General features: G+C 35.3%; 1 protein-coding gene across 2 annotated transcripts in view; it reads left to right on the forward strand.

The window, feature by feature from the left end:
- HEATR5B (HEAT repeat containing 5B) overlaps positions 1-27,674 on the forward strand; it is a 74,467-nt gene that overhangs the window by 194 nt on the left and 46,599 nt on the right. Inside the window, exons 1-16 of one of the 2 annotated variants that reach the window (XM_074331895.2) lie at positions 54-319; positions 771-918; positions 3,865-4,076; positions 6,778-6,886; positions 8,613-8,762; positions 12,193-12,364; positions 13,823-13,980; positions 14,952-15,201; positions 17,333-17,488; positions 17,992-18,242; positions 19,814-19,925; positions 21,167-21,319; positions 22,357-22,456; positions 23,316-23,425; positions 24,273-24,436; positions 25,133-25,308. In XM_074331895.2, the coding sequence (XP_074187996.2) occupies positions 793-918; positions 3,865-4,076; positions 6,778-6,886; positions 8,613-8,762; positions 12,193-12,364; positions 13,823-13,980; positions 14,952-15,201; positions 17,333-17,488; positions 17,992-18,242; positions 19,814-19,925; positions 21,167-21,319; positions 22,357-22,456; positions 23,316-23,425; positions 24,273-24,436; positions 25,133-25,308 (2,399 nt within the window). In that variant the 5' untranslated portion in view covers positions 54-319; positions 771-792. Of the gene's footprint in view, positions 1-53; positions 320-770; positions 919-3,864; positions 4,077-6,777; positions 6,887-8,612; positions 8,763-12,192; positions 12,365-13,822; positions 13,981-14,951; positions 15,202-17,332; positions 17,489-17,991; positions 18,243-19,813; positions 19,926-21,166; positions 21,320-22,356; positions 22,457-23,315; positions 23,426-24,272; positions 24,437-25,132; positions 25,309-27,674 lie in introns of those variants that run through there. The other variant, XM_019741998.3, reaches the window with a different exon arrangement.

The raw sequence follows: 27,674 nt of genomic DNA on the forward strand, positions 1-27,674 counted from the left end.
CCCCCGACCTCCCCGTACGGTTTCAGAGGGCTGGGGAGGAAATTCAAGATCGTAAGGGACATTTTCCCCTTTCAAGAGCCGGGCTCGATTCCGAGCCCTCGTCTCCTGGGGTTGACAGCTGGAGTGACTGCCGAGGCCTGCGACGGCCTCTTGCATTTCTCCCAGGCCCGGCGCTGCGCTGTGGTCCGTGGAGTAGTCTTGTTAATCCAGACCCGCAGCGCGCGCAGCCTGCCTTCTCGGACCGCCGGGCGTTGTCATTGAAGCTTCGGCCGCCCCCAACCCTTCCCTGCAGGAAAACACTTGGAGACTTCCAGCTGGGGTATTCGTGCTGGGACATTTGCTGTATTCCTGGCCAGGTGCAGCAGGGGAGGGGTAAGGGTGCTATGCGCCCAGAAGTGGATCAGAGAAAAGGAGGCTGGGTTGTCAGGGCTTTGATTGATCTTGCTGCTTCGGTTTTCCAGTTTATGGAATGGATTAATGACATATGTTTTACTAGACACATTTCTTCTGGAATAATGCCTTATTTGCATTATTTATTTTAGTTTTTTACCGCATTTTTTTCTTTTCTTTTTTTGTTTTTTTTTGTTTTGTACCCCTGCCCTTTAAAATTCGGCCCTCAGGTTTTGCCTCCAAGAAATTATGTTAAGTTTCCTCCAAATGAGATGAGAAGTAAAGGCTGACTTTTCATTTCTTAGTGGTTGCATTCATTAAGCTCGACTTTTAACCTTAAAATAAAAATTGTAAGTATTTTTTTAATTTGTTGCTTTAAGGTGTGAATTTAAAACTTCAGTAATGGAGTTAGCCCACAGTTTATTGCTAAACGAAGAAGCTTTGGCTCAAATCACAGAAGCAAAGAGACCAGTTTTTATCTTTGAGTGGTTGCGATTTCTTGATAAAGTCTTGGTTGCTGCCAACAAGGTATGTTATATTTTTTCCAGTTGTGTTAACATAATCAAGAGTATTATGTGTTCGTGATTTATGAGAAAACATTATATTTTGGAAAGGTCGTGGGTCACTTACAGAACTGGAGCATATTGCACTGTGATAGGAATTTCTTGTCTGTCCTTTTTCTATTCTGTGGCAGTACCCAAACCTCCTTTAAATCAACCTTGTTGCCTACTTCATGTCTCTACCTGGACAGCTGAATGTGACTGGTGAAAAACATGACTCTGTGACTTTAAATTCATTATCTCCAACTTCAAGTGGTCCCTCAGTGTTGCCTAGCTATCACAATATCTTCATTTATCTCTCAGAGGAGTAAATCATAGACTTTTCTTACTTGCTGTTTTCTTCTTCCTGCATAGTCTATTTCATCCACATTGCTTGTCATTTTCTGTCGTTCAAATTAGATGCTTTCCTTAAACATCTGATGTTCTTTGGCTGTCTGCTCAAATTTTAGAATGAGTAGTAAAAAGTTTTCTGGGCAGGGTGAAGTGTGCTTCACCGTAGGATGGTCTGGTTCTTTGAGGAGCCGCTGACATTAGTATCTTAGGTTCTTGGCTCATCATTCCCCAGTAGAGACTTTTCTACACTAGTGTCCTCAGGTATGCGACTAGCTGTCTGGGTTCTAGGAATTGTGGGAGAAGGCTGGGGACTTCAACATTCAGTATGCAAACTCTCACTTCATTCCCCTGTTTTTCAGTAGTTTTCATAGCCCACAGCTGTGCCTGAGCTTCCTAAGTCCAGAATGGCGGAGTGAGATATGGGAGTCTTACAGCTTCTTAGGCTCTCAACCATTCCCTCCATTTCTAGGCACAGCTTCACTCCTCCTTAAGTTCTTAGGGCCTCAAAACAACAACAACAACAACAACAACAAGAAAACATGAGATTTTAGAGGGTTCTGTGTTGTAAGTTGGGTCTCTTCTCAGCTTTCCCTGTTGGGGGTACCTGGCTTCCATATTTTGCATTGTTTCTTTTCCTATTTTCTTTACCCTTGTGGATTGTGCTTTTGTTGTTATTGTTGCCCTGTAGTGGGGCTTCTTTAACTGGAAGTTTCTATTTTCTCTTAATCCCCCTCCAATTGGGTGTTTGTTGTCTTCACTCCACTGAAACAGCTCTTTTTCAGTCATCAGTGATCTCAAATTGCCCAAACCAGTGGTCAGTATTCTGTCTTAATTGACCTACCAGCAGCTTTTGATATAGTTGATTCTCTAATACTTGAAATATTTTTTGCTGTGAAATTGAAAAATACAAAAGAGTATATATAAAGTTATCTGAGTTATGAAGCATAATAATATGAACGTCTGTACTCCCTGTACCCAAATTAAAAAATAGATTGCTTTCATTTCTGCTGATGCACACTTTGTGTTAAGCTTCTCTTATTTGTGGCTCCCAAGCCACCATTTGCTTTTCGTTCGCCTCCTTCTTCACTAGTTACTCTTCATTGTTTTTTATTGGCTCTTTCTGAATTCTGGGCACTTTTTTAAAAAATCTATTTATTGTTATGCCTTCAGTGACATCATCTAATGTCATGATTTTTACTACCATCTAGCAGTAGTGACTCCCACATATCCAACGAGCTGACCCACCTCTTGGATATCTAAACAGCATCTCAAAATTAACATATTCAAAACCAAATTCTTGATTTCCCCCTCACAAACTTGTCCTTTCTCCAGTGTTCTCCATGTCAGGACATGACCATTTCATCCTTCTAATTGCTCAGGTCATACTCGTAAACCGTAGTGGCATTCTGGACTTCTCCCTTTTTCTCAGACTTCACATCATATTTATCAGCAAATCTCATTGGCTCTAGCCACTAAATATACCCAGAATTAAATTAGTTTTCATCATCTCCATTTTTACCACCCTTATCTGGATTATGGCAAAAGCTTCCTATGTGCTCACCCTGCTTCCATCATGTACCTTGCAGAGTATTCTTAGCTCAGTATTCAGAATGAGCCTATTAAAACATTTAGATCATGTCTCCGCTCTGCTTCAAACTCTGATAATAAAACATAAAATTCTTACGATGATACATAAGACACTACACAACCTGGTCCCTTCTACCCTTCTGATTTCATCTACTGCTTCCTGTCTCTTACTCTGCTCCTGCCAAACTATTCTTGGTGTCCTCAAACACGTTACGCATGCTGCCTCCTCCAGGCCTTTGCACTGTTCTCTTTGTCTAGAATGTTCCTCTCCCAGATATTTGCATAGCTCTTGCCTTCAATTTTTTTCAGAGAGTCCTTTTCTTACTGATCTATGTAAAATAGTAACTCACACTATTCATTTTCAATTTGGCAAACTCTTGTCTCCCCTCTAGGATGTAAACTTCATGAGGGTAGAGACTTTGTCTGTTGTGTTCACCGTTGCCTAGAATATTCATGTCTAGAATAGTGTATAGCATGTAGTAAGTTCATAGTATTTCTTGAATGAATGAATGAATTTTCAGTATTGATTATGGGTAGATCTGAATATTTTTTTCTGTTGTGTAGGGCTCTTCAGAGTTTCTTTTGATTCCCTTCACTGATCTGTAACTTACTAGACTACTGACTTGGCTTTTAAAGGGGAGCCCATCTGGATTGTCCATACACGCAATATTTTACATCCTTGGACCATTGGTTTATTTCTTAGGAAGCTGATGTGGAAAAGTTGGATCTAGAGTAGTCACTTTTATTGGCAGCTAACTCTTTGGCACTGGAGGGGAATGAAGGAGAATATTTAATATAGTAAAGAATGGTTCATTTCTTATTGAACTCTTCTTTATCTTGAAAATTCCCATTTATGGTTTTGTGCCCAATGTAATCTAGATTTTAATTATTGGAGTGCCTTAACTGTTAAGTATTCCTTTTTTTTACTAAAAGACAACAAAAGTACATAGGAGAAAGAAACTGATCATATTCTTTATTTTTTTTTTTATAACAGACTGATGTAAAGGAAAAACAGAAAAAACTTGTTGAACAATTAACTGGATTAATAAGTAGTTCACCTGGACCACCTACCCGAAAATTGTTAGCTAAAAATCTCGCAGCCCTTTATAGCATTGGGGATACTTTCACTGTTTTTCAAACACTTGAAAAATGTAATGACATTATCAGAAATAAAGATGACACTGCAGCCTACTTACCAACAAAATTGTGAGTACTTACTCTGAGATGCCCCTTGAAACTTCTTTTTTTTTTAGAGTAATTTACCTTAGTAAGTTATTATCTTTATAATATGCTGATTATAAAGAGCTCCAGGTAGATGGAACCTGAGGCATGCTGCTGACACTGAACACTCTAAATAGGTCTGGGGCAGGGGTTCTATTTCAGCATTTGCTCCATTGGGACTTTCAGCAAACTACAGAGAATTGGTATGATGTCAGCCATTTACAGAGCTGTCTTTTGGTAAATTTGAAGGAAGTAATATTCTTAGCTGGGATGGATAGAAAAGTAAACAATTTCTAGCCGAGGAGATTGAGGTAGGAATGGGCCAATTATAGCCCAGAGGCCAAACCCAGCCTGCTGCCTGTTTTGTAAGTGAAGTTCTAGTGGGATGTAGACATGCCTTTCCGTTTAGGTGATAGCTGCTTCTGTGCTGTAATGCCAGAGCTGTGTATCTGAGACAGAGACAATTTTGTCTGCATGTTTGCTGATCCCTACATTAAGAGATTAACCCAAGTCCTGCACATACCTGTGGTTTGGATCAAGGGCAGAAATTTTTGGAGTAAGTCTTGAGGATAATGGTTATAGGGATGGATGCATCCTGTGAAAGAGTCAAATAAGAAACACAGCAGTTACAGTACTGTGAGAGGTGCTGTGGGAGGGAAAAGAACATCTACAGAAGCTTAGCAGTGGTGGGAGTGGAGAGCAATGTCAAGGAGCTTCTCAAGGTGGCGTCAGCCAAACAAGATCAATCATCAAGGAAGGACACGTGGAAACTAGTCAAGTAAGGGGTTAAGATGGGAAGATGGATGCGATAGGCTAGGGGTTGGCAAACTGTATGAAAAGGGACAGATAGTAAATATTTTTGGCTTTGTCAGAATATAGTCCAAATATTTTTGGACTATACGTCTCTGTCACTACTTATCTCTGCCACAGACAGAGATGAGTATGACCGTATTTCTATAAAACTTTATTTACTAAACACAGGTGTTAGGCTGGATGATGGGTCAGGTTTGGTCTGTAGCCTGTAGTTTGCCAACTTCTTTTCTAGACAAAGGAAACTTCTAATTGGAAGCAGAAGTAGCTTATGTATACCTTATTTTACAGTGCTTTTCAGAAAGATGGAAAATAGTGGAGGAAACAATTGTGAGGGGAAGTTGATGAGTTCAGTTCTGTGAGTGCTGATTTTGGAGTACAAGTGGGAATCTCCAAGTGAGAGTACATCATAGGCGGTTGGAAATCCTGGTATGGATTTCAGAGATCTGAGCTAATAATGTAGTTTTGGTGAGAAGATAATGGAGATTGGGGAGTAGGCTGAACCCTCCAGTATGGATAAAGTTACCTAGGAAGAGTATACTACTCACTATTGGAGGAGAAAAGGTGCCAAGGATACAACTCAGTACCATCATTCTGGGGGCCAGGACCAGTATAATAGCTTACAGAGGAAATGTGGAAATTATTCTGGACACTGATTTTTAGGTCTGTTCCAACTGCGTAGATATATTGTGTTTAAATATTGTGTTGTTTGGGATAAATGTAGATCTCAAAAGTTTTGAAAGAGATTAGTATTATTCCTTTCCAGTTTATTTAGGGGTTTGAAGCTATGTTAATACTTTGGTGAATTAGTTCTCCATCACTTAGCCAATCCACACACGATTTTGTAGTTCTGCTTAAGTAGAATTTATTACATATTGTTCATATGTATTTTCAATGGTTTCTTGGGTTCTATTTAGGAATTTCCTAATATATTCTGGCATGTGACCTTAGTGATTCATTAGCTTTGTTATCAGCCTGGAGAGTATTTGGAAAAAGCATGGGATATAAAGTCAAAGAGGTGAAAGTTGATTCCCTGATTTTACTGTTTATTACATGTATGACAGTGAGTTACATTTATGTAATCTCCCTCAGCCTCAGAGTAACTTGCTCAGGACACAGAGCTATTAGGTGGCAGGTTCTGGTACTGAGGCACACATCTACCAGACCCCAAAGCATATGCTCTTACCTCTATGCTCTACTCTGGCCTCTAAGCTAAATTCACAGCTGTTCACTTACTTACTATTTATCTGAGTGTTGGTAGGGTGAGTTCCTCCCTCCTGAAGAGATGGGCTGCTGTTACATTTCTTCTTCTATGTATCAAATGTTTCATTAAAGCAATTTAAATTAAATTTCACAAGTGATTATTTACTATTATTTGTATATTAAGAGGCAGACACTGTGAGCAATACAAAAATGTATATGATAGATTCCCTGTTTCCGTGGTTTGCATTTCCATTTGCAGGATGAGATATAGTTACATGAAATGGTCGTCACAACACAGTAAACAATATAATTTTGTCAAAATGAGTGGTTGACATTGTTATATATAATGAGAAAAGAGAGGAATCTTTGTGGATTGATGTAATTTGGGAAGTCTTCATAAAAGGAAAGCTTGAGTTTCTTTCCAAAGGATGGGTCTGATTTGTTACATAAATATATATTTATTCTGTTGTTTTCCTAACAAGAATACAATTTGATTAGCCATAGTATTGGTTGCAATTATAAAGAATAAACAAAATGTTTTTGAAAGTTGAAAATTAAGGATTTGTAGCCAAGTGTCCTACACAAATATAAATTGATTTCTGAAAATGAGAAAAGTGTGATGAAATTGTATTACTGACCTCAGCAATGACTAATGAAGTATCACTTCTTACAGGGCCGCAGTGACTTGTGTGGGAGCATTTTATGAAAAAATGGGGAGAATGCTAGGCAGTGCATTTCCAGAAACAGTAAATAATCTTTTGAAATCTCTGAAAAGTGCAGAGGTAAGTTCTTTTTTTTTTAACTAAATTTATTGGGTGACAATGGTTAGTAAAATTACATAGGTTTCAAGTGTGCAATTCTGTAATACATCATCTATATATCACATTATTTGCTCACCACCCAGAGTCAGTTCTCCTTCCATCACCATATGTTTGACTCCCTTCACCCTCTTCTACCATAGAAGTTTTATAACAAATATTATTTAAATGTTCTGCTTGTGGCAGGAGTTTTATGTCAGTTAAAAATATATGTTTATTTGCCTTTTTTCTGTCACTGTGGTACTCATACTACTTAGCAAGAAGGTGATTTAATGTTGTTACTTGCAAAAAAATTACTTGCCCCTTCTTTTAATGTATTACCTCGTATTTCAGGGAAAAGGGAAAGTGTGCTTTTCCTTGACAAAGAATGGATCATTTTTTTATTTAGCCTTAGGGATGTGTTTGCATTGCCATTTTACGTTTTGTGCCATAGCTAATGTACTAGTTTCCTGGGGCTGCCGTAATAAATTACCACAGACTGGGTGGCTTAAAACAACAGAAATTTATTGTCTCACAATTCAGGAGGCCAGAAGCCTGAAATCAAGGTGTCAGGAGGGCTGTGCTTCCTCTGAAGCCTCTTAGGAAGAATCCTTCCTTGTCTTCTTAGCTTCTAGTGGTTCCTGACAATCCTTGGCACCCCTTGGTTTGTAGATGCATCTCTCCAACCTTTGCCTCCCTGGCCCCACGGTGTTCTCCCTATGCATCCCTGTGTCCGATTTCTTCTCTTCTAAGGATGCCAGTCATTGGGTTAGAGCCCACCCTAATCCAGTATGATCTCATCTGTACTTCATTTCACCTGCGAAGACCTTATTTCCAAATAAAGTCACGCTCACAAGTAACAGCATTTAGGACTTGAACTAATCTTTAGAGTGGAGGGACTCTATTTAATTCACAGCAGCCAATATCAAGCGAAAATAGTTCTGTTTTGTCATGTCAGTTTGGTATTGCTTCTGAAACTTCCTTGTTAACTTGGAGTTAACTACAAATAGGCTCAGCCCTGGATGCTCGGAGTCTAATTCCCTTGTCAAGGACAACAAAAGATTTCTTGGACAACACCTCTTCTGGGAACTATTTATTCATTTATCAAATAAGAACTGAGGACATATTGTCAGGCATTGGGCATATAAAGATGAATAAGACATGGTTCCTGACCTCAAACAGCTTACAGTCTAGTGAAAGACACCTATGTTTAAATATACTATTAGAAATATGAATCAAGCACTAGAAGAGTATGAAAACAAGACTGAATTTGTCACAAGAAAAGGAGAATTTGGCGTATCCGTGACAAGTTTTTTGAATGTGTTGATGTTTTCTTTCTCTTTTAGATGGTTTATATTCTTAAGTACTTTTTCCTTAACCTTTCTGAAAGTTGGGATCCTTGCGATATGGTACTGACACTTTGCATTTGTCTTCATGTCCTCATTATGTTGCACTTCAACAGGTCATAGAAACATTGGAATGCATTTACTTAACCTACTTTCTCAGAAAGATACTATTTAATTGAAGTTAGTAATTATTTTTATCTTACAGGTACTTTCTAGAATATTGTATTTTTTATTACATTATTGTTTACAATTTAGAAGTACGGCCATTAAGCCCGGACAGTTCTTGTGTTTTGATATGCTCTTGTTTAAATGTGGAATTTGCTTTACAACGTAGTTTTTAAGTTTTGCTTTGTGTTCACGTCTAGTCTCAAGGGCGAAGTGAAATCTTAATGAGTCTGCAGAAAGTTCTAAATGGACTGGGCGGTGCCGCAGCTTCCTCTCATCGGGATATTTACAAGAATGCCAGGTCCCTCTTGACCGACAGGTCGATGGCTGTTCGATGTGCAGTTGCCAAGGTTAGTCCTCAGCCAGTTTATAATGCTGCTCATTATCCTGCTTGCTCTTAAACAGACAATGATTTTTTTCTTTTAAAGAGTTAAGATATGATTGCATAGTTTTTGTCCCCATGGATTAGTTTCATTTCATTCTATATAAATAGAATCATGTGGTATGTACTCTTTTTTTCTTTTTTTTGTTGGGGGTCTGGCTTCTTTCACACACCATAATTATTGTGAAATGCATCTACGTTGCTACACGCTCATTTAACAGTTCATTTCTTTTTATTGCAGAGTAGTATTTCATTGTATGGCTATACCGCCATTGGTTTATTGCTTCTTTTATAATGGACATTTGGGTTGCTTCCAGTTTGGGTTATTACAAAAAAGTCTGCTGTGAACATCTGTGTACAAGTTTTTGTATGGACAGTGCTTTCATAGCACTTGGGTAAAATACCTAGGAGTGGAATGGCTGGATCATATGCTAGATTTATATTGAACTTTTTGAGAAATTTCTACTGTTTTCCAAAGTACTTGTGCCATTTTACATTCCCACCAGCAATGTATGAGATTTTTCACTTCTTCTACATCTTCATTAACATTTGGTATTGCCAATCTTTTTAATTCTAGCCCTTCCTATAGAGAAGTACAGACATGTCATTGTGGCTCTAGTTGGCGTTTCCCTAATGACTAATGATGAGCATATTTTTAGGTGCTTATTGGCTGTCCATATCTTCTTTGATAAAGAGCCTATTCAAAACTTCTGTGCATTGTTTTATTATTTGTTCCCATTATTGAGTTTTATGGGTATTCTATGGGTTCTTTATATATACTGTATCAGATACATTATTTGCAAATATTTTCTCCCAGTCTGTAGCTTGTCTTTTCATTCTCCAAATAGTGCATTTCTAAGAGAAATGTTGAATTTTGTTAAAGTCCAATTTATCAGTTTTCTTATATGGATTGTGCTTTTGGTGTTGTAGCTAAGAAAACTTTACCTAACCCAAATTTTCTCCTATGTTTCCTTAAAGTTTTATTGGTTAATACTTAATATATGATCTTTTTTGTGTTAATTTTTATATATAGTGTAAGATATGAATTAAAGTTCTTTTTTTTTCTTTGCATGGATATCCACTTGTTCTAGCACCATGTTGAAAAGATTGTCTTTTCTTCACTAACTTGCCTTTGCACCTTTGTTGAAAATCAGTTGTCCATATAAATGTCGGTCTGTTTTGGGCTCTTTATTCTGTTCCATTGTCTATCTTGATGTCAACACTTTTTTGATTACTGTACCTTTATAATAAACCTTAAAATCAGGTAGTTAGCCCTCCAACTTTTTCTTTTTCAAAATAGTTTTGGCTATTCTAGGTTCTTTGCATTTCTATATGAATTTTAGCTTATCAATTTCTACAAAAATAGCATGCTGGGATTTTGATTTCGGTTGCACTGAATCTATAGATCTATTTGGGGAGAGTTGGCAGCTTAATAATATTAAGTTTTCCAACCCATGAATATGATATATCTCTCTTCATTTAGGTCTCTTTGATATCTCTTAGCAACATTTTGTGGTTTTGAATGTACAAGTCTTGCACATCTTTTGCCAGATTTATTCCTAAATAGTTCATATTTTTATGCTATTTTAAATGGTATTGATTTGTTAAATTTCAGTTTCTTGTTGTTCATTACTAACATATAGGAATATAGTTGATTTTGTACATTGATCTTGTATCCACTGATCTTGCTAAACTGACTTATGAGACGTTTTAATAGATTCTATCAGATATTGTATATAGATAATCATCTGTCCATGAATAAAGACAGCTTTATTTCTCTTCGTATCTGGATTCTTTTATTTATTTTTCTTGTGTTATTGCACTGACTGGCTAGATCCTTTGTAGAGTGTTGAACAGAAAACATGAGAGCAGACATCCTTGTCTTGTTCCATATCCTTCAGGGGAAAACATTCAGTCCTTCACCATGAAGTATCCTGTTATTATAAGTCCTGTTTTACTTGATGATCTTTATCAGGTTTCGGAAGTGCCCTTATATTCTTAGCGTTCTAAGAAGTTTTATCAGGAATGGATGTTGTCAAAGGACTTTTGATTTAAATTTGATTTCTTGTGTTTTTTCTGGTGTTGCTGTCTTCTAATTAAACTCTTTAAGATAACTGTAGATTTTACATGCAATTGTGAGAAATAACATAGAGAGATTTTAAAAAACTTTTACTCAGTTCCTTCCATGGTAATATCTTGAAAAGGATAGTATGATATTACAACCAGTATAATACAATAATGAATTGACACAATCTACTGATCTTTTTCAGTTTTCCTCAGTTTTACCTATATTCTGTTAAATGCTTTTCAACATCTATTGAGATGATTCCATGACTTTTTTTTTTCAGTTTGCTAATGAATTACAGTGACTAGTTTTAGAATTTTAACCAATCTTTCATTCCTAGGATAAACCCCACTTGGTCATGATATATTACCCCTTTTATGTATTGTTCGATGAGAGTCACTACAAGTTTGTTTAGAATTTTGCATGTATGTTCATGAAGGATATTGGTATGTAGTTTTCTTCTCTTTGAGTGTGTTTATCAAATTTTAATATCAGAGTAATAATGGCCCCATAGAATGAGTCAGGAAGTATACCCTTCTCTTCAATTTTCTGGAAGTGTTTCTATAGAATTGGTATTATTTCTTAAAATTTTGGTGAAATTCAGCAGTACAGCTCTCTGGGACTTCAGTTTTCTTTGGGGGGAAATTTTAAAACAAATCCAATTTTTAAAGTAGATATTGGGTTATTTAGGTTATCTGGTTTTTTTCTTGAGTGAGTTGTCCATTTCATCTAAATTGTCAAACTTATTGGCATAAAGTTTATAATATTTCCTTTGTCCTTTTAATATATATTGAATCTAGTGACATGACCGCCCTCTGTCCAAATTTTGGTCATTTGTGTCTTCTCTCTCTTTTTCCTCTCCTGTCTGTCTAGAAATTTGTCAAATTTATTGGTCATCTCAAAGCAGCTTTTGGTTTCATTTCTATCCTTTTTTAGTTTTCTTGATGTCCTCTCTTATCTGTTACTTCCTTTTTTTCCTGCTTACTTTGTCTTCAATTTGCTCTATGTCATATAGTTTCTTAAGTGGAAGCTAAAGTTATGTATTTGAGACCTTTCTTCTTTCTTATATAGGAGTTTAGTGTTAAACGTTTCCTCCTAAGTATTGGGACCTTTCTCAAGACTGTAAACTGGGGCAGGTGTGGGTTCACCTTATTTGTTTTCCATTTTTTAAGGTACACTGTCCTTTATCTCCTGCTGTCCAGTGTCTTGAAAACTCTTGTTTCATATATTTTGTCCAATATTTTGGTTATTTCCAGGAGGGTAAATCTGGTTCTTGTTATTCCATCTCTGGAAGTGGAAGTTCTAGGATTAATGTACTTTTTTAAAATTCCAGTGTCTACTAGAACTACAGAATGAAGCTGTGTTCATGTGGACTGCTGAACTGGAAAATATAGCCACTCTCTGCTTTAAGGCTTTGGAAAACTCAAATTACGGGGTACGAGTGGCAGTGTCTAAACTCCTAGGAACAGTCATGGCTACAGCATTGATGCCAAAACAAGCAACAGGTATCGTTGTTTGCCAAGCCCTGATCTAAACTGTAACAGATACTTAAAAGTATATGGAATGCTTCATTCTATATGAGTTATTCCTTATAGGCAAATCGCTTTAAAGGATTTAAACTTTTAGGTATCTATGTCTACTTTTTCACATAATTAAAGTACCCGAATGGCATTTTTCTTAGTTAAGGCACTTTTATGATGATATTATGCAAGATAATATGTGGTAAGCATGTTGGAAATATAAGCAAGTAGGTTTATGAAATAGTTTTGTATAATGTTCAAGGGACTGGAATCTGGCTCTTTATGTGCTTCCTTACTTTAAATCTCTGATGACTAGATCCCCATTTATAGCGTTGCATTATTTTTTCATTTTTTTTCTTGACCATCATTGTAAGCAGAATCAGAGGCAGCATTGATTTTTCATATGACTTCCACTGTGCCTTACAGTTTAACAGAGATGCTTCAGGGACAGTTGTGTATAGACGCTGAGCAAACCCAGCTCTGCTGTTGTTCCCACCCCTACTTTTTCTCTATACAGTAGAATGAGAATCAGATGTTATGAAGTCAAGGCCTAGCTCTTATGTTTATCAGCTGTGAAAGCCTTTGAACTTTGGTCTCTTCGTTTTTAATAATTATTTCAATCTGTGAATTAGATGGCAATGATAATGATAGGTAACATTTATTACGTGCTAATTACGTGCCAGGCACTGAATTAAGTATGTAACAGAATTGTTTTATGTAATCCTCACAAAACCCTATGAATTACAATTACTGTTGTTATTCCCATTTTATAAACAACAAAATTGAGGCTTGGAGAGATGGTGTACTTGAGTTCTCATAAGTGTTCTTACTAAGTGTCAGAGCTAAAATTAAAATCCAGGCGGTCAAATTCTAAAGCCTACATACTTAATCATGAGCTTTATGTCTCTCACACAGAATTTTTGTGAGGATTATGTTTGCTACTGTATGTGAAAGGACTTTATAAAATATGAAGCTCTATACCAGGGATGGCAAGTCAGTTGCAATCCAGTGACATTTTAATCCATTGGCAACTGTTGTATAGAAAGCATGGTCTTGACAAAGTTTCTTTATGTCCATCTCAATTGGTAATGAAGGCTGTCTGTGATCAATTAGCAGTATCCGCTGTGGAAATGCTTTGTCCTTGTGTTACGCATATCAAAGTTAACATCATTATTAGTCTATTCTGTCGTAGAGTTATTGAATTGCTTTTAATTTCTGGTTCCTTCTATTTTTCTTAGCATTTTTGCTTCAAATTGAATTTATTTTTACTAGTACGTTGTAAATTTTAAAATAATAAGAAAATGAAATAACCCTGTCTCCTTTGTAGTAATTTAGGTACACTTGAAAAAGAATTCCTTGCATTTTAAAGCTAAATTGTTAGAAAATATGACTTAACTAATAGCGAAATAGATGGGCTTATAAATTTGCTTTTCTTCCTAAAAGTAATGCGCCAGAATGTGAAGCGAGCGACATTTGATGAAGTCTTAGAACTTATGGCGACAGGATTTCTACGTGGAGGGTCAGGTTTCTTAAAGAGTGGTGGAGAAATGTTAAAAGTTGGAGGGTCTGTTAATCGTGAAGTCCGAGTTGGAGTGACACAGGTTTGTAGTACATATCTATCGATGAATTCTGTTCATACCACTCGTGAAAATTCATGGAAGACTTATGAAGTTTCATAACAGTATACACAGAGAGATTTTTAATATTTTCTGATTCCTTTCAAAACATTTCTTTTACCAAATGAATGAATTACATTTAAATTCCAAATTACATGCTTATATGGAAAGGTATATATTTAATGATGTGTAAATAAGCGTACATCTACAATATTTATCTAAATACCTAAATTTTCCCAAATTTTTCTAGTCAGAAAATCAGATGTAAAATAATACAGTTTTAATTGAAATTGTATTCAGGTAGCTTGAGTCCTGTAGTAGATTTTAATGTACAACATCCCTTTAGCTAAAAATACTGGTTAATACTTTGGATTTCCATCAATGACTAGTCACCAATGTAATTCTGAAATTAAACCTAACTTGGAATTATAATTTAAAAATTATAATTGAGAATAAGTAAGATGTTATGGTTAACGATCTAATAATAATTAACGTCTAATACGATGAAATGTTTCTTTGTGATCTTATTAGTCAAACCACTCCAGCTATTCCTTATTCCTGAAACAAGCGTAAAATGGAAGTAACCATTTTTATCTTATAGTCATAATCAAGTATTTTGTAGTTCTAGGTCAGTATTTATTTAGGATGTTAAAGTTCTTTTATTCTTATAACCTATTACCTTCTTCATAACCAGGATGAATTCAGCTTTTTCCCCCCTTACCACTGTCTACGTCCTTCCTGAAGCTATTGTCTTAAGAACTATTTTTAGTCAAAGATACTTCTACGAGTAATTTCTACACTAGTAGTACTAAAAAGGTCTCATGTTTTAGATTTTCTCTAGTTTAATCTCAAACATAATTTATGTGTATGCCATCATTAGTTATTTCTGTAGTTGCTTTATCTGTAATTTCAGTTCATTTATAGACATTTATTTGAAGTTGTATCTTTATTTATAGGCATATGTTGTTTTCGTAACAACACTGGGTGGTCAGTGGTTGGAACGTAGCTTTGCTACTTTCTTGTCCCATGTACTTGATCTGGTTTCCCATCCTCGGGCAACGCAAACACATGTAGATGCTGTGTACTCAAGAAGATGTGTCTCCTTTATCCTAAGAGCTACTGTGGGCAGTTTGCTGGGTGAAAAAGCCCAGATTGCAGCTGCCAAAGAAATATGCCAAGCTATTGGAAAACAAATGAAAGCAGTAGGTAAGGACTAACGTAATAATGTGTATTGTTGTTGATTACCTTCATCATTTAGTTCTTTAGTATTATTCTTAATGGATATTAATACATCTGATTAGTTTATATATTTTTCTGTAGATTTTATTGAGTGCTCTTATTTGATACTAAACCAACACATAATTTTAGTGAAATCGTTTTTAAGGATTTGGGTAGCATGTTTGTAGGATTAGGTTTTCTATTTTATTTCTAACACCTGTGGTGATTTTATAGCTGTTCTGGTATGCCGTGGCATTGGTTTGCTATCTTTTAGGCATAATCAATGGTGATTTTTGGGCTGGGAGCCTTTTTATAAACACAGTTGTTGGAATTTTTTCCGCTCCCGTAATATGAAGACGTAGAGGAGAACAATTACAGGTGGCTCCTGGCCCACTACAGGGTACACTGTGAAGCCTCTGTAACTCATAAGTAAAATAAGTTATTTCCTAAGAAATGTCAATTTTATAAATTTTTTTAGTTTAAGACACAGTTATAGAGTAAATGAGATCTCAAAGCAGTAATTCAGGGTTTGAATAATGAGTGAGATAAGGTTCCTGCCTTCACAGAGCTTAAATTCAATTAGGGCACTAAAGCAAGGTAAAATATAAATTCTGTAAGACTATTTAGTTTTATCACTGTTCAGAATATACATTAATTTTAATCAGGCAAATTATATTGCCTAATAGAGGTCTTTAGAAGTAAGAATTTAATGAATAGATAATAATCAGTAATTTATATTTAGAGAATATATATTAAATATTTCATAAAGTTAATAAATAAATTCACAAATAGTTTAGTTATAGTTTTTGTTGTTTATAATAGCTTACTTAGCAGAGCATTTTTTAAATGTATAGGGCTAACTGACAATGATGAATTTTGAACTAAAGGGTGTTCAAATTCATGAGGTATTGTTCTTTAGATATGTTTAAATAGTAATCTATCCTAGATTCACAATTTGAAAACTCTTTGTACATCAGCTCATTGAAGAAATGTTTGAGTGCCAGAAACACTGTGTCCAATGGTGGGAGTAAAATAGTGAATCCGATACAGATAGCACCTGTTTAGGGAGCTTATAGTTTAGTAATCAAAGAAAGAGTTAATGCATTTCCCAGTCCAGAAATACCTAAGAATAGTTAATTAGTTATGTTAATCTGTTGTATTCTATATTATGTGTTTTATAGTCTATTAATTCATAAGGAATGCAAAAAAGGTAAAGTTTTGCTGTCATTTAAAGATGATTAATCTTAAGAAAATAGATTAGCCATTTGATTTAAGAAATCCTAAAAGTAGACTTAAATATAGTGCCATATATCTAGAATTTATGGGCCAGAATGTATTCTCAATTAGTAATTTGACAAGGGGTTTATAGTTGTTTCATGTTAAATACATTCCAAGTCTAGTGGAAGCTAAAAGGTGAGGGGACGGGGCAGCAAAGCTAATGGGGACTTTGAGGAACATTCCAGTAAGAAGTTCTAAAGCCACTTTCCTTATAGATCTACTTTCTGGTCAGAAATTTGATGATGCTACTAACGTATTGCAGTATTTGAAATAGCAATAATTATAATAATAATGATAATAATAACTACACCAACAACTATAATAGCTGCTGACATTTACTAAATGTTAAGTGTATTGGGGGCAGTACTGTGCTAAATTCTTTGTATGCATTCATTTAATCATCGCAGTATTCTTTGAGATAGGCACCTTTTCAGTGGTTGAGGAATATGAGACTTAACATAAGTTGAATGTCTTGCCCAGTGTCACATAGCTAACATGATTGGTGAAACTGGGACTTAAACCCAAGCCTTCCTTCTCCAGAGCTTGTGCTTTTGAACCCTACAGTTTGTTGCTGCTTACTAAGGTTAGGTTTTCTCACTAGAAGCAGACAAAATATCTCCGTATATATTTAAGCATTGTTGTGAGGTCATTAAACAATGTTTTTAAGTGACTTCGGTGTTTAGTTGCACAAACTTTCTGCTGAGAAATAACTACCTACATACAACATTTTTAACACTCAGTCATCAAGTGGGATGATCTAACAATATAAATTATGTAGATCAAAAGAAATTGTGTCACAGTTTAATTCACCCTCATCAAATACATGATTTTGTGTTTCCAGAAGCAGTAGTGAATGACACTAGTGGTGAAAACAAATCTGGAGCAGCAGATATCGCAGCAAGTCAGCATGTGATGGTCTGTGCACTCCAGGAGCTTGGGAGCCTGGTGCAGAGCCTCAGTGCCACCGCGTCCCCTCTTATTCAGGAAGCATCTATAGGTATGAGACCTACTTACGTGCTGGAATGTTTTTTCTCTGTTTTTAAAAGTCATAGGTGTGATTGATATTTACCTCTAGCTTAGTTGCTTGTCATCAGATTAGTAGTTTAGATCATTTGTTAGAAGTTGAGTTTTATTTGACTTAAAATTCACTGCAGTAGTCAATCTCGAATTAAATACGTAGTGAAATGAAATTTGGGGAGAAATCAAAAAAGTCGTGGTAGTTTTGCTTCTGATAATTGGCTGAAATTTTATTGAATACTTTCATTTTATGTCAACATTTATATTTTATTGGATATAATTATACTATTTTTTTGTAAAAAATGCTTTTTTGAAGTATTCTATTTATGAGGTAATACCTGTGTTTTTGGCAAAGTTCTGAAAGTATCTGTGTGAAGCCCTAACAATTTTGGTTTTAATTATTGTGTTGTATATAGCCTTCTAGTTTATGAAATCATTTGACATCATTAAAATAGAGTAATTTTTTGGTTATTTGGTTTTTAGGACTTTTGGAGACTGTGACTTCCGTGCTTCTTCATCCCAGTATGGCTGCTCGACTTGCTGCTGCATGGTGTTTGCGTTGTGTGGCTGTGGCATTACCTTTCCAGTTGACACCTTTTCTAGACAGGTGTGCAGAACGGCTCAACAACTTGAAAACTTCGCCAGAAGCTGTTAGTGGATACAGTTTTGCAATGGCTGCCTTATTAGGTGGAGTTCATCAGTGTCCACTGGGCATTCCTCATGCCAAGGGAAAGGTGAGAAGGAGATCCTAGAATTGCAAGTGTTATCATGTAGGTGTTAGTCTTTACGGGAACACCTTCTGTGTTTAATGTGGAACAAACGACAATAGTTTTACCATGATAATGTAAAATATAGTGTCCTGTTAATGTAGAGTTGACAGACCCTAATTAAAATTTGATATTACATTCTGACATAGGAATAATAGGTTTTGTTTGGGCATAGTATCACTTTATAATTTATTTTAGAGAAAAAAACCCTTATAGTAATTATTTAGAAATCAGAGCTTTCCTTCAGCTTTTAGAAATAAAAATTGATATTGCTATATTCAAAGATGTTAGGAGAATATGCTATTGCATTTTGATAATACTTAATAAAAGTTGAATGGTTTTCATGAATCAGTTATTTTTCTTTGTTTTTCTACTATTCCTCCTACTATCATGGTTTTCTTCTCAGGAATATTAGTACTTGTATAAATATTATTTGCAACTTTACATAGGCAGATTGGGGTTAGATCTTCATACTCTTATTTTTTCTGGGATATTAGACCCATGTCCATTCATTCCTATGAATTCCATAGCTACTACTCAAATCTAGGCTTCTGCCTTCCTTTGTTATACAATTGTCTCTTCACTGATTATCCTGTCTTTTTCTCCCATCTCTCCCACACAACTTTCACATTTCACATTTGCTCTGAGACACTTAGTGACAAACCAGTACTCAGAGAATAAAATATAATCACCTCTGGTAAATTGGTACCTTCATAATTTGCCTTCATTCTATGCGTACATTCAAATTTCCCACTGCTCTAGTCAGACTAGTCATCTTGCTTTCTTCCCATGCTGTTTTCAGCCTGCATGCCTTTGCTCATGCTAATCTCTTACATCAGAATTTCGCCCCCAGTACCTAACTTATCAATTTGTTTAGAGCCCAATACAAGTTCCATCTCTTTCGTGAGCTCTCTTCAAAGCTACGCAGTCTGTGATAGCCTTTCTGACCCCTGCTACATCTACACTACTATGTTGTCATTTACAAAATCGTGTGCTGCTGTTACTTCCCGTTTTTCCTATGTCTTCCTCTCTGAGATTTTAAGCACCATAAGATTAGCTAAATGCTAGTTGCGTAAGAGGAATTCAATAAATCTTTGAATGTAGGACAATAGCACTGATAATTAGGTGGTTACATGTACCAGCATAGTTCTGAGTGCTTTACTGAATTAATTTATTTAGCCCTTGTAAGAGTGAGGTGGGCACTCGTATTATTCCTCTTTTACCAATGAGGGACTTGAGGCAAGGAAGTTAAGTTGTCCCAGGTCATTTCCAGAAAGTAGGAAATGACAAAGCTGGGATATGAACCCAGGCAGTCTGGCTCTAGAGCTCACGCATAACCACTACGCTATTCTGAGTCTCTTCAGAGTCATCAGTGCAATCAGGATTGAGTAGGTTTTAATGTTGCCTCTTTAAAAACAAGTTAACAGCAGCAACAAAAAAGAACAGCTTCTCTTTTGATAATGTACTAGCTATGTATTTTCTTATCTGATTTCTTTAACGTGTTTAAATTGAAATCCAATTCTAAACTTTTTTTGCAGATGGTAGTTAGTATTGCCGAAGATCTCTTACGAACGGCTGCCCAAAATAGCAGGCTATCTTTACAGCGCACCCAAGCTGGATGGCTTTTACTTGGAGCACTTATGACTTTAGGTATAAGTATCTTTGAGTAGGATTTTGTCTTATTCTGTAACTGCCAGTAGATGATAAAGAACATCTAATGTGAAAGTGTTACAGTTCACATTCTAGACTTTGAATGAGGTTGTAAAATGGTAAAGATGTTTTTCTCATCATATGGTAGTAGATTTCTCTTTCTGGCAATTTCAGTTTAAGTACATTTAGTGAGAAAGTTGTTAACAAAGTTTCACCTTTACTATCAGAATAGTCGTGGTCTAATTGATTAGCTTAGTGTTAATCAAAAGAGATGAGAGTAGTGGGGGCACATTTCACCCCCAAAGAGAAGGCCAGTGACATAATTTTAGTAGGGTTGGTACAGTCACATTTAAACAGTATTGTTGGATAACTTTCTTGGAGTTATCCTCACTTTCCTCAATGCTGTGACACGTCTGAGACGCAGGCAAAGTATAGCATTGTACATAGAACAGAAATCCATGTTATCATTGTGATGAGATAACGTCCAACTTTTAGTTCACATGTTTAACTTCTATAAAAAGTGTGTGTGTGTACACAAAGTCACTCACCACTTTAAACATCTGTCTTTTGGAAATTAATTTGACTTAGTTTTCTAAAGAAAATAAATAGTGGTAGCTCTTTAGCAGAAATTTATGTTAAGTTTGTTAAGTGATATGTTAAATGAATTCTTAGCAATGTCAATATAGGTTCCTAGTTCTAAATATTCTGCTTCCTCATAAAACTAAATTAACCATATAAATTGCCCCCAAAATGGAAGAATATATATATATATATATATATATATATATATATATATATATATATATATATGTCTGTATAATATATATATGTATATACATATATATATCTATATATATGTGTGTGTGAGAGAAGGTATATATGTTTACGTACACATATTTATAGAAAAGACACCACAAAATGTGTCCCCGATATATTTTATCATGGATAATATATAATTCACCATTCTGAATATATTTTAGATTATTTTTTCTGGATTTGTTTTATATTTACATGCTAAAAATATTGATACTTTTTAGGTGAATTTTATTATGCTTTAATAGATAGTAGTTTTACCAACTGAATAAGAAACATTTTGAAAATTAGATATTAATATTAATATTAGAGATAAAGATGTGGTGAAATGATCGCTATTGTTGAACCTTGGGTTGGGGCTCTTTGACTTTTGATTGTAATGTATGTTACATATATGCATGGTTTTGTATTCTTGTTTTCTCTGTTAGGACCCTCTGTTGTTCGTTACCATCTGCCCAAGATGTTGTTACTGTGGCGAAATGTTTTCCCTCGTTCTTTAAAGGAATTGGAGGCTGAGAAGGCCCGAGGCGATTCTTTTACCTGGCAGGTAACATTGGAAGGCCGTGCTGGAGCTTTATGTGGTAAGAACTGAAAGGGATGTACCTTCAGAGTATTATTTTATTACTAAATATTTGTGAAGTGAAGGAAAGTTACTACGTCAGATTTTTATTTTAATATGTAATGGTAAATTTACATACTTTTATATTTAGAAAGAAACTTTATAAATAATCTATTAGTTTGCTAATTTTACAATTAACTAAGGCTGAGACTCTGAGAAGCAGGGTAGAGTAGTGGTGAAACAGGAGCTGGAACCCAGGCCTCTTCATTCCCAGTTATCACAATCTCCACCTGTCAAAAGGAGCACTGGATCACCACGTAAAAAAACCAGTGGGTATTTAAGGGAAAAAGAAACTCAGGACTTCCAAGGTGACTGAGTTTGAAGTTAGTCCCTTCCTTATGAACAAACGGCTATTTCCTCCTATCATTTATCAAATCTGCAAATGTTGATAATTTTTCAGACATCAGCATTACAAAAATTATGAATGTTGTTTTTGTTGGGGAGTCAGCAGCCTACAGGAAAGGCTCAAGTTTTGTTTTATTTGGGAACTACAATTACACTGGGTGACCCTGTTTTTTTCTAAATTTATCTCAAGGTGTAAAGTGCTTCTTTTTCCAAACTGTGAAAGACAGACATATGCTTACCCATAAAGGCAACAGGGCAAAGTGCCAGCTTTGTTCCCACACATCTAAGAGCTGTTTCAGTCTTAGATCTGTTGCTAAAGAGCCAAAAGAGATACACTTTCTCACTGGGCCATTGTGTTCACTCTTGGTTCTATCTTGAAACCTCTTTCTTTATAGTCATCTGAATTCATATGGGGTGAGAGATCTCTGAATTCCCATTCATAGAAATCTCCCTAATAAATATCTTCCTTCCTCTATTTCTGCTGTCCACCCTTGTAGCCTTTCTTAATGATTTTTCTCTATAGTTGCAATTGGTGCTTCTTGTGATCTGAACCTTATAATAATTAAGAATTGTAGGTAACCTTTATATAATTTTATCATTTATTCATCTTCACAAAACTGATTCAAATCTGTCCTTTTAAAAAATTTTATCTAGCGATGAGGAGCTTTGTTGCACATTGTCCTGAACTCCTAACTGAAGATGTGATTAGAAAATTGATGACCCCTATTGAATGTGCCATGACTATGATGTCACAGTAAGTAAGCAATTATTACAAATTGACATCCAATTTTATATATTTGTCAATAGTCATGTTTTGTATTTCCCTCTAGTATCATATGGGAAACAATTATTTATTTATTTATTTTTAAGGGGAACAGGACTTTATTGGGGAACAGTGTGTATTTCCAGGCCTTTTTTCCAAGTCAAGTTGTTGTCCTTTCAATCTTAGTTGTGGAGGGTGCCATTCAGCTTCAAGTTGTTGTCCTTTCAGTCTTAGTTGTAGAGGACACAGCTCAGCTCCAGGTCCAGTTGCCGTTTCTAGTTGCAGGGGGCACAGCCCACCATCCCTTGTGGGAATCAAACCCGCAACCTTGTGGTTGAGAGGACGCACTCCCCACCATCCCTTGCGGGACTCGAGGAATTGAACTGGCAACCTTGTGGTTGAGAGCCCAAGCTCCAACCGACTGAGCCATCCGGGAGGCAGCTGAGCTCAAGGTGCCCTGTTCAATCTTAGTTGCAGGGGGCAAAGCCCACCATCCCTTGCGGGACTCGAGGAGCGGCAACCTTGTGGTTGAGAGCCCACTGGCCCATGTGGGAATCGAACTGGCAGCCTTCGGAGTTAGGAACATGGAGCTCTAACCACCTGAGCCACCTGGCCGGCCCCCTTTTTTTTTTTTTTTTATGTAAAGTGATTTTGTAAATTGTAGTCATGGTGTGGATCAAAATAAAATTGTATTTTATAATGTTTCTGTTACAGTAAAGGTCTCAAAATAAAATGAAAGTGTAATATTTATCAATGTACTTTGACAGTTCATTGATACATCACTGAAAAAATGTTTATAAGCAATACTTATTTTGATAAGATGATACTAACTATACTTTTGATATTTTAGCATTCCATCTGTAATTAAAGCCCATGGAGCTCATCTGAAAGCTAGTGCTGCAATGGTCCGATTAAGACTTTATGATATTTTGGCTTTGTTACCTCCAAAAACTTATGAAGGTAAAATTTACAGTATCTAATAAAAATTCCTCAGTCTACCTTTGCAGTTCTTCACAATGTTCTGCAGTTGTGGTCACGCCTCTCTCACTGACTCACTGCTCAAAGGAAGGCAACCACTTCCTTTTCTTCATATAGAGTAGCTAATACTTGTTCAGCACGTACTGTGTTCCAGGCCCTTCCTAAGCCCTTTGCATGTATTAACATCTTTGATTCTAACCTTAACCCTATGAGGTGATTAGCTGTATTTTGTAAATGCAGAATCTTGGGTGCATAAAAGTAATGCAGTTTGCCCAAACCAGAGAGATAGTCAGTGGCAGAGCTTGGATGCAAACCTAGCTGGTTTTCTTCAAAGTCTGTGCTTTTAATAACTATCCCAAACTGTTTCATATATGCTATAAAATAGCCAATAATGTAGGAATCTGGAGGAGGAATAGTAATGTGCTTTGAAGAAATTAAATATTATATAAAATGTTAATGTTAGAATCAATCATTGATTTTTTTTTCCAGTTCAGCCATGCCCAAGAATTTTGATATGCTGTGGTTCAGTGTTTGTATATCATTAGGTAATTAATAATAAATAATAATCACGTCACATTTAATATATTTAAAATAATCTTTATTTGAGTTTTTTAATTACTTGAAATAATTTGGGCTAAAAGGCACAATACAATAATAAAAGAGGAAGCACCGTTATTGTATATTAAAAACAGCATTGAATATTTACTTTTTAAAAAGGAAATAGGAACTTATTTATTTTTGTTGAACATGTTGCTGCTCTTTGTGGGCAATGATTATCATTTCAATAAAAATTATTCTTTTTAATCTGATCTGAAGTTCTATGTTTTAGGCTCTTTCAACGCACTTCTTAGAGAACTGGTAGCAGAATTCACTTTGACTGACAATTCAGCCAATACAACTACTTCACTCCTCAGATCCCTCTGTCATTATGATGACAGTGTTCTTCTTGGTTCCTGGCTTCAAGAAACTGATCATAAGTCAATTGAAGACCAGGTAATAAACCGTACAGGGAATGAACTACTTGCTTACTTGAAAACAGTGGTATGAAAGAGAAAGTGTTACAGACTAAGGTTTAATTTTCATTGAGCTTTCTTAGACATTTAAGATGGCTTCCTGGCAGTGGATAAATAGTGAAAAAGGTAGACAGCAACAGTTAGAATTTGGCAAATTGTCTTTATTCAATATTCTTTGTATTCAGATACCCTGTGGTGTCTGTGGCAAAGATCAGTTTTAGCTGGTTTTCTGGTTCTTGGCTTTTTGTTTTAGAGTTTTTCTGATAGGTTGGAGAGGAATGGGAGTTCGTAGGTTGAAGATTTAGAAACTTTTGCCCACTGAATACATTATTTCTTATGTACTTTTAAAAAAGATTTACTAAAGCCTCTTTTAAAGAAATTAGTGTGGGTTTAATTTATTCCTGATATTGTTTTGCTTAAATATTTTAAGGTAAGTAGTGTAAAAATATTTTAGAATGAACAATCCTTTTCTTAACATTATGTAAGTTGTTACTGATGGTTTTCTTTAAGGGCCAAATTATATTTCCATCTATTTAAAAATTTTCACATTCAGTCATTGTGTTCTTTTTTTTTAATGTTTTCTCCTTACTCCCCTGTTCTATTCTTCTTGCCCAATACTTAGTAAGTGAATTGCCTAAAGTAGTTTTTGAGTGACTTTTATGTCATTCTTTTGCAGCTCCAGCCAAACAGTGCATCTGGAAGTGGGGCTCTGGAGCATGATCCATCCTCCATTTATTTACGGATACCTGCTGGAGAAGCTGTGCCTGGTCCTCTCCCTCTTGGAGTTTCAGTCATCGATGCTTCTGTGGCTCTTTTTGGTGTAGTGTTTCCTCATGTTTCTTACAAACACCGGTTAGTATAAAGTCAATCAGGTATTTTAGTAAAATATGAATTATATTCAAACAGTAGATTTTCCCATGTCAGTTAACTCTGCAGTAAGGTGAATTACTACCTAAACAATAGGCTCATAAATTTAATAACGTAAGTGACACATACATGATAAAAAAAAATTACATACAAATTCCACATACTTTGAAATTGTTTTTAACATTTGGCCATGTGTACAAGCATCTAGTATCCATTATATTGTGGACTATGGCTTACACAACAAAATTTTCATTTTGATAGTTTATTTGCTATTTTATAAGTATGTTTTGATTCTATCTTTAATTAGGGACATCAGTTTGGTAAGTGTTTGGTTTTTGTTGTTGAACAAATAAATGGGTGAGATGTCTACTCCTAATAACATTTGTCTTTCAGATGATTCAACTCTAGAACTTGGAAAACTAAGGTAACTGGTTCTTTTTCTGACAGGAATCTTTTAGTTCGCTATATTTAGTGTCCGCAGACATTATCCCCATATATTTATGGTGATTTCCCCAAAAGGAAGAGTGAGAATGAATTAATACAAGACCATCACAGATAACTCATTTTACAAAATATGCCTTAAAAACATTATTATATTTGTATGTGAAAAATAATACAAATGTTATTTTTTAAATGTGTAGGTTACTTCGTTAATTGCTTTTTACTTTGAGGGGGAAGTTTTTAAATATGAAATTTTACTTTACCTAGATATATTTAAGAACATTTGCTTGCCATATAAATGTTAAAGAGCATTTAAAGGTGAAAAAAATCTTATAAAGCATCTCCTTTAATGCCCTTGTTTTAAATGTAAGGAAATCCTGGTCTAAGAGTTCGTGGTTTGCCCAAAGTTATACAGCCAGCTATGAGAGCTATAACGAGAATTCAGGATTATTTTAAATACATTAAATTCACTTCTGTAGAACAAGGGGAAGTATAAATAAATAAATTCTATTAAAATATAATAAATACCAAATATCTAATGATGGAGGAATGAGTGAATAAATTATGGAAAGTCGACAGGCTAGAATACTTCTTTTACAGAGCCAATATTTTGATATTAGAAAATGCTTACTATACAATGTTAAATAAAAAAAGGAAAATAAAAGGCAAGTAAAGATCCCAGTTTGGTATCTTAAAACACATAAAAATATACATGTGTATTCAAGTTCATATGGGTATTCATAAGAAAAAGACCTAAGAGAAAATGAATGTACCGAGGGTAGCAGTGGTTATTTCTGGGTAGTAACTTTTCATTAATAGTTTTCAAATTAAATGAAGTATTTTATAAGAAAAAAAATTTATACTTGATTTTAGCCAAAAGGCTGAGCCGTGATAGAAAAAATATTTTTAAATAAGCTTTTATAAAAATTATGTATCTGAGGTCACTTATAGGCAAATCATTCTTAACAATAGTGTTGGAGAGAGAACATGTGTATCTTCTTATGTGTGTGTTTGAAAGCAGTGTGAGTAGTACCCTGCTTCCTCACTGATAGATGTGGATCTGTGTCAGCAAGTGTAGAAATAGTCAGCTTTAGTCCCAGTATCTCTAACTGGAGTTCCCACTAGAGGCTAGGTGATTTCTTCCTATGTGATTTTTAAAGAATGCTTTGACCTGAGAGCCATGTCCTATTATAAATTGAACTTAAATCCTTTTAGTGACCTTAGAGTGATCTTGATTTCCTACGTTAGGTCATGATTATCTTAGAACTAAATCAAACTTCCCTAGATTCCTTTGCCCCACCCCATTGCTGTTTAGAAAAATCTGAAATGATCTCATTCTCTTTTAAAATAATAGTCTCAAATGGCTGTGATTTTTGTGGTTGTTAACTGTCTCATTTAAAATTTTTGCATAATGAAAAAAGTTTCACTTTTGATTTTTACATTAAAAAAATGACCAAAGCGCAATCTTTTAAAAAAATCTCTCGATTAGATTCCAAAGATAGGACACGAGGTATTATTTTCTTCTATGTGCGAGTGTTTTTTAAAAAGAAAATTATCTCAAGATCCATCCATATTGTCAAAAATGGCACTATGTCATCTTTTCCTATGGCAGAATAGTATTCCATTGTGTATATATACCACATCTTTTTTATCCAATCCTCTATCGAAGGACACTTTGGTTGTTTCCATGTCTTGGCCACTGTAAATAAAGCTAAGTGAACATCGGAGCACAGATATCTTTATGGATAAATGTTGTCAGATATTTTTTGGGTAGATACCTAGGAGAGGGATTGCTAGATCATATAAGATTATTATGCTAAGTGAAATAAGTCAGAAAGAAAATGTTGAGAACCATATGATTTCACTGATATGTGGTATATAAAACTGAAAACAACAAAGAACAAGACAAA

The sequence above is a fragment of the Rhinolophus sinicus genome, chromosome 2 (assembly GCF_057876585.1).
Source record: "Rhinolophus sinicus isolate RSI-liver-muscle chromosome 2, RSI-T2T, whole genome shotgun sequence".
NCBI classification, from domain to species: domain Eukaryota; kingdom Metazoa; phylum Chordata; class Mammalia; order Chiroptera; family Rhinolophidae; genus Rhinolophus; species Rhinolophus sinicus.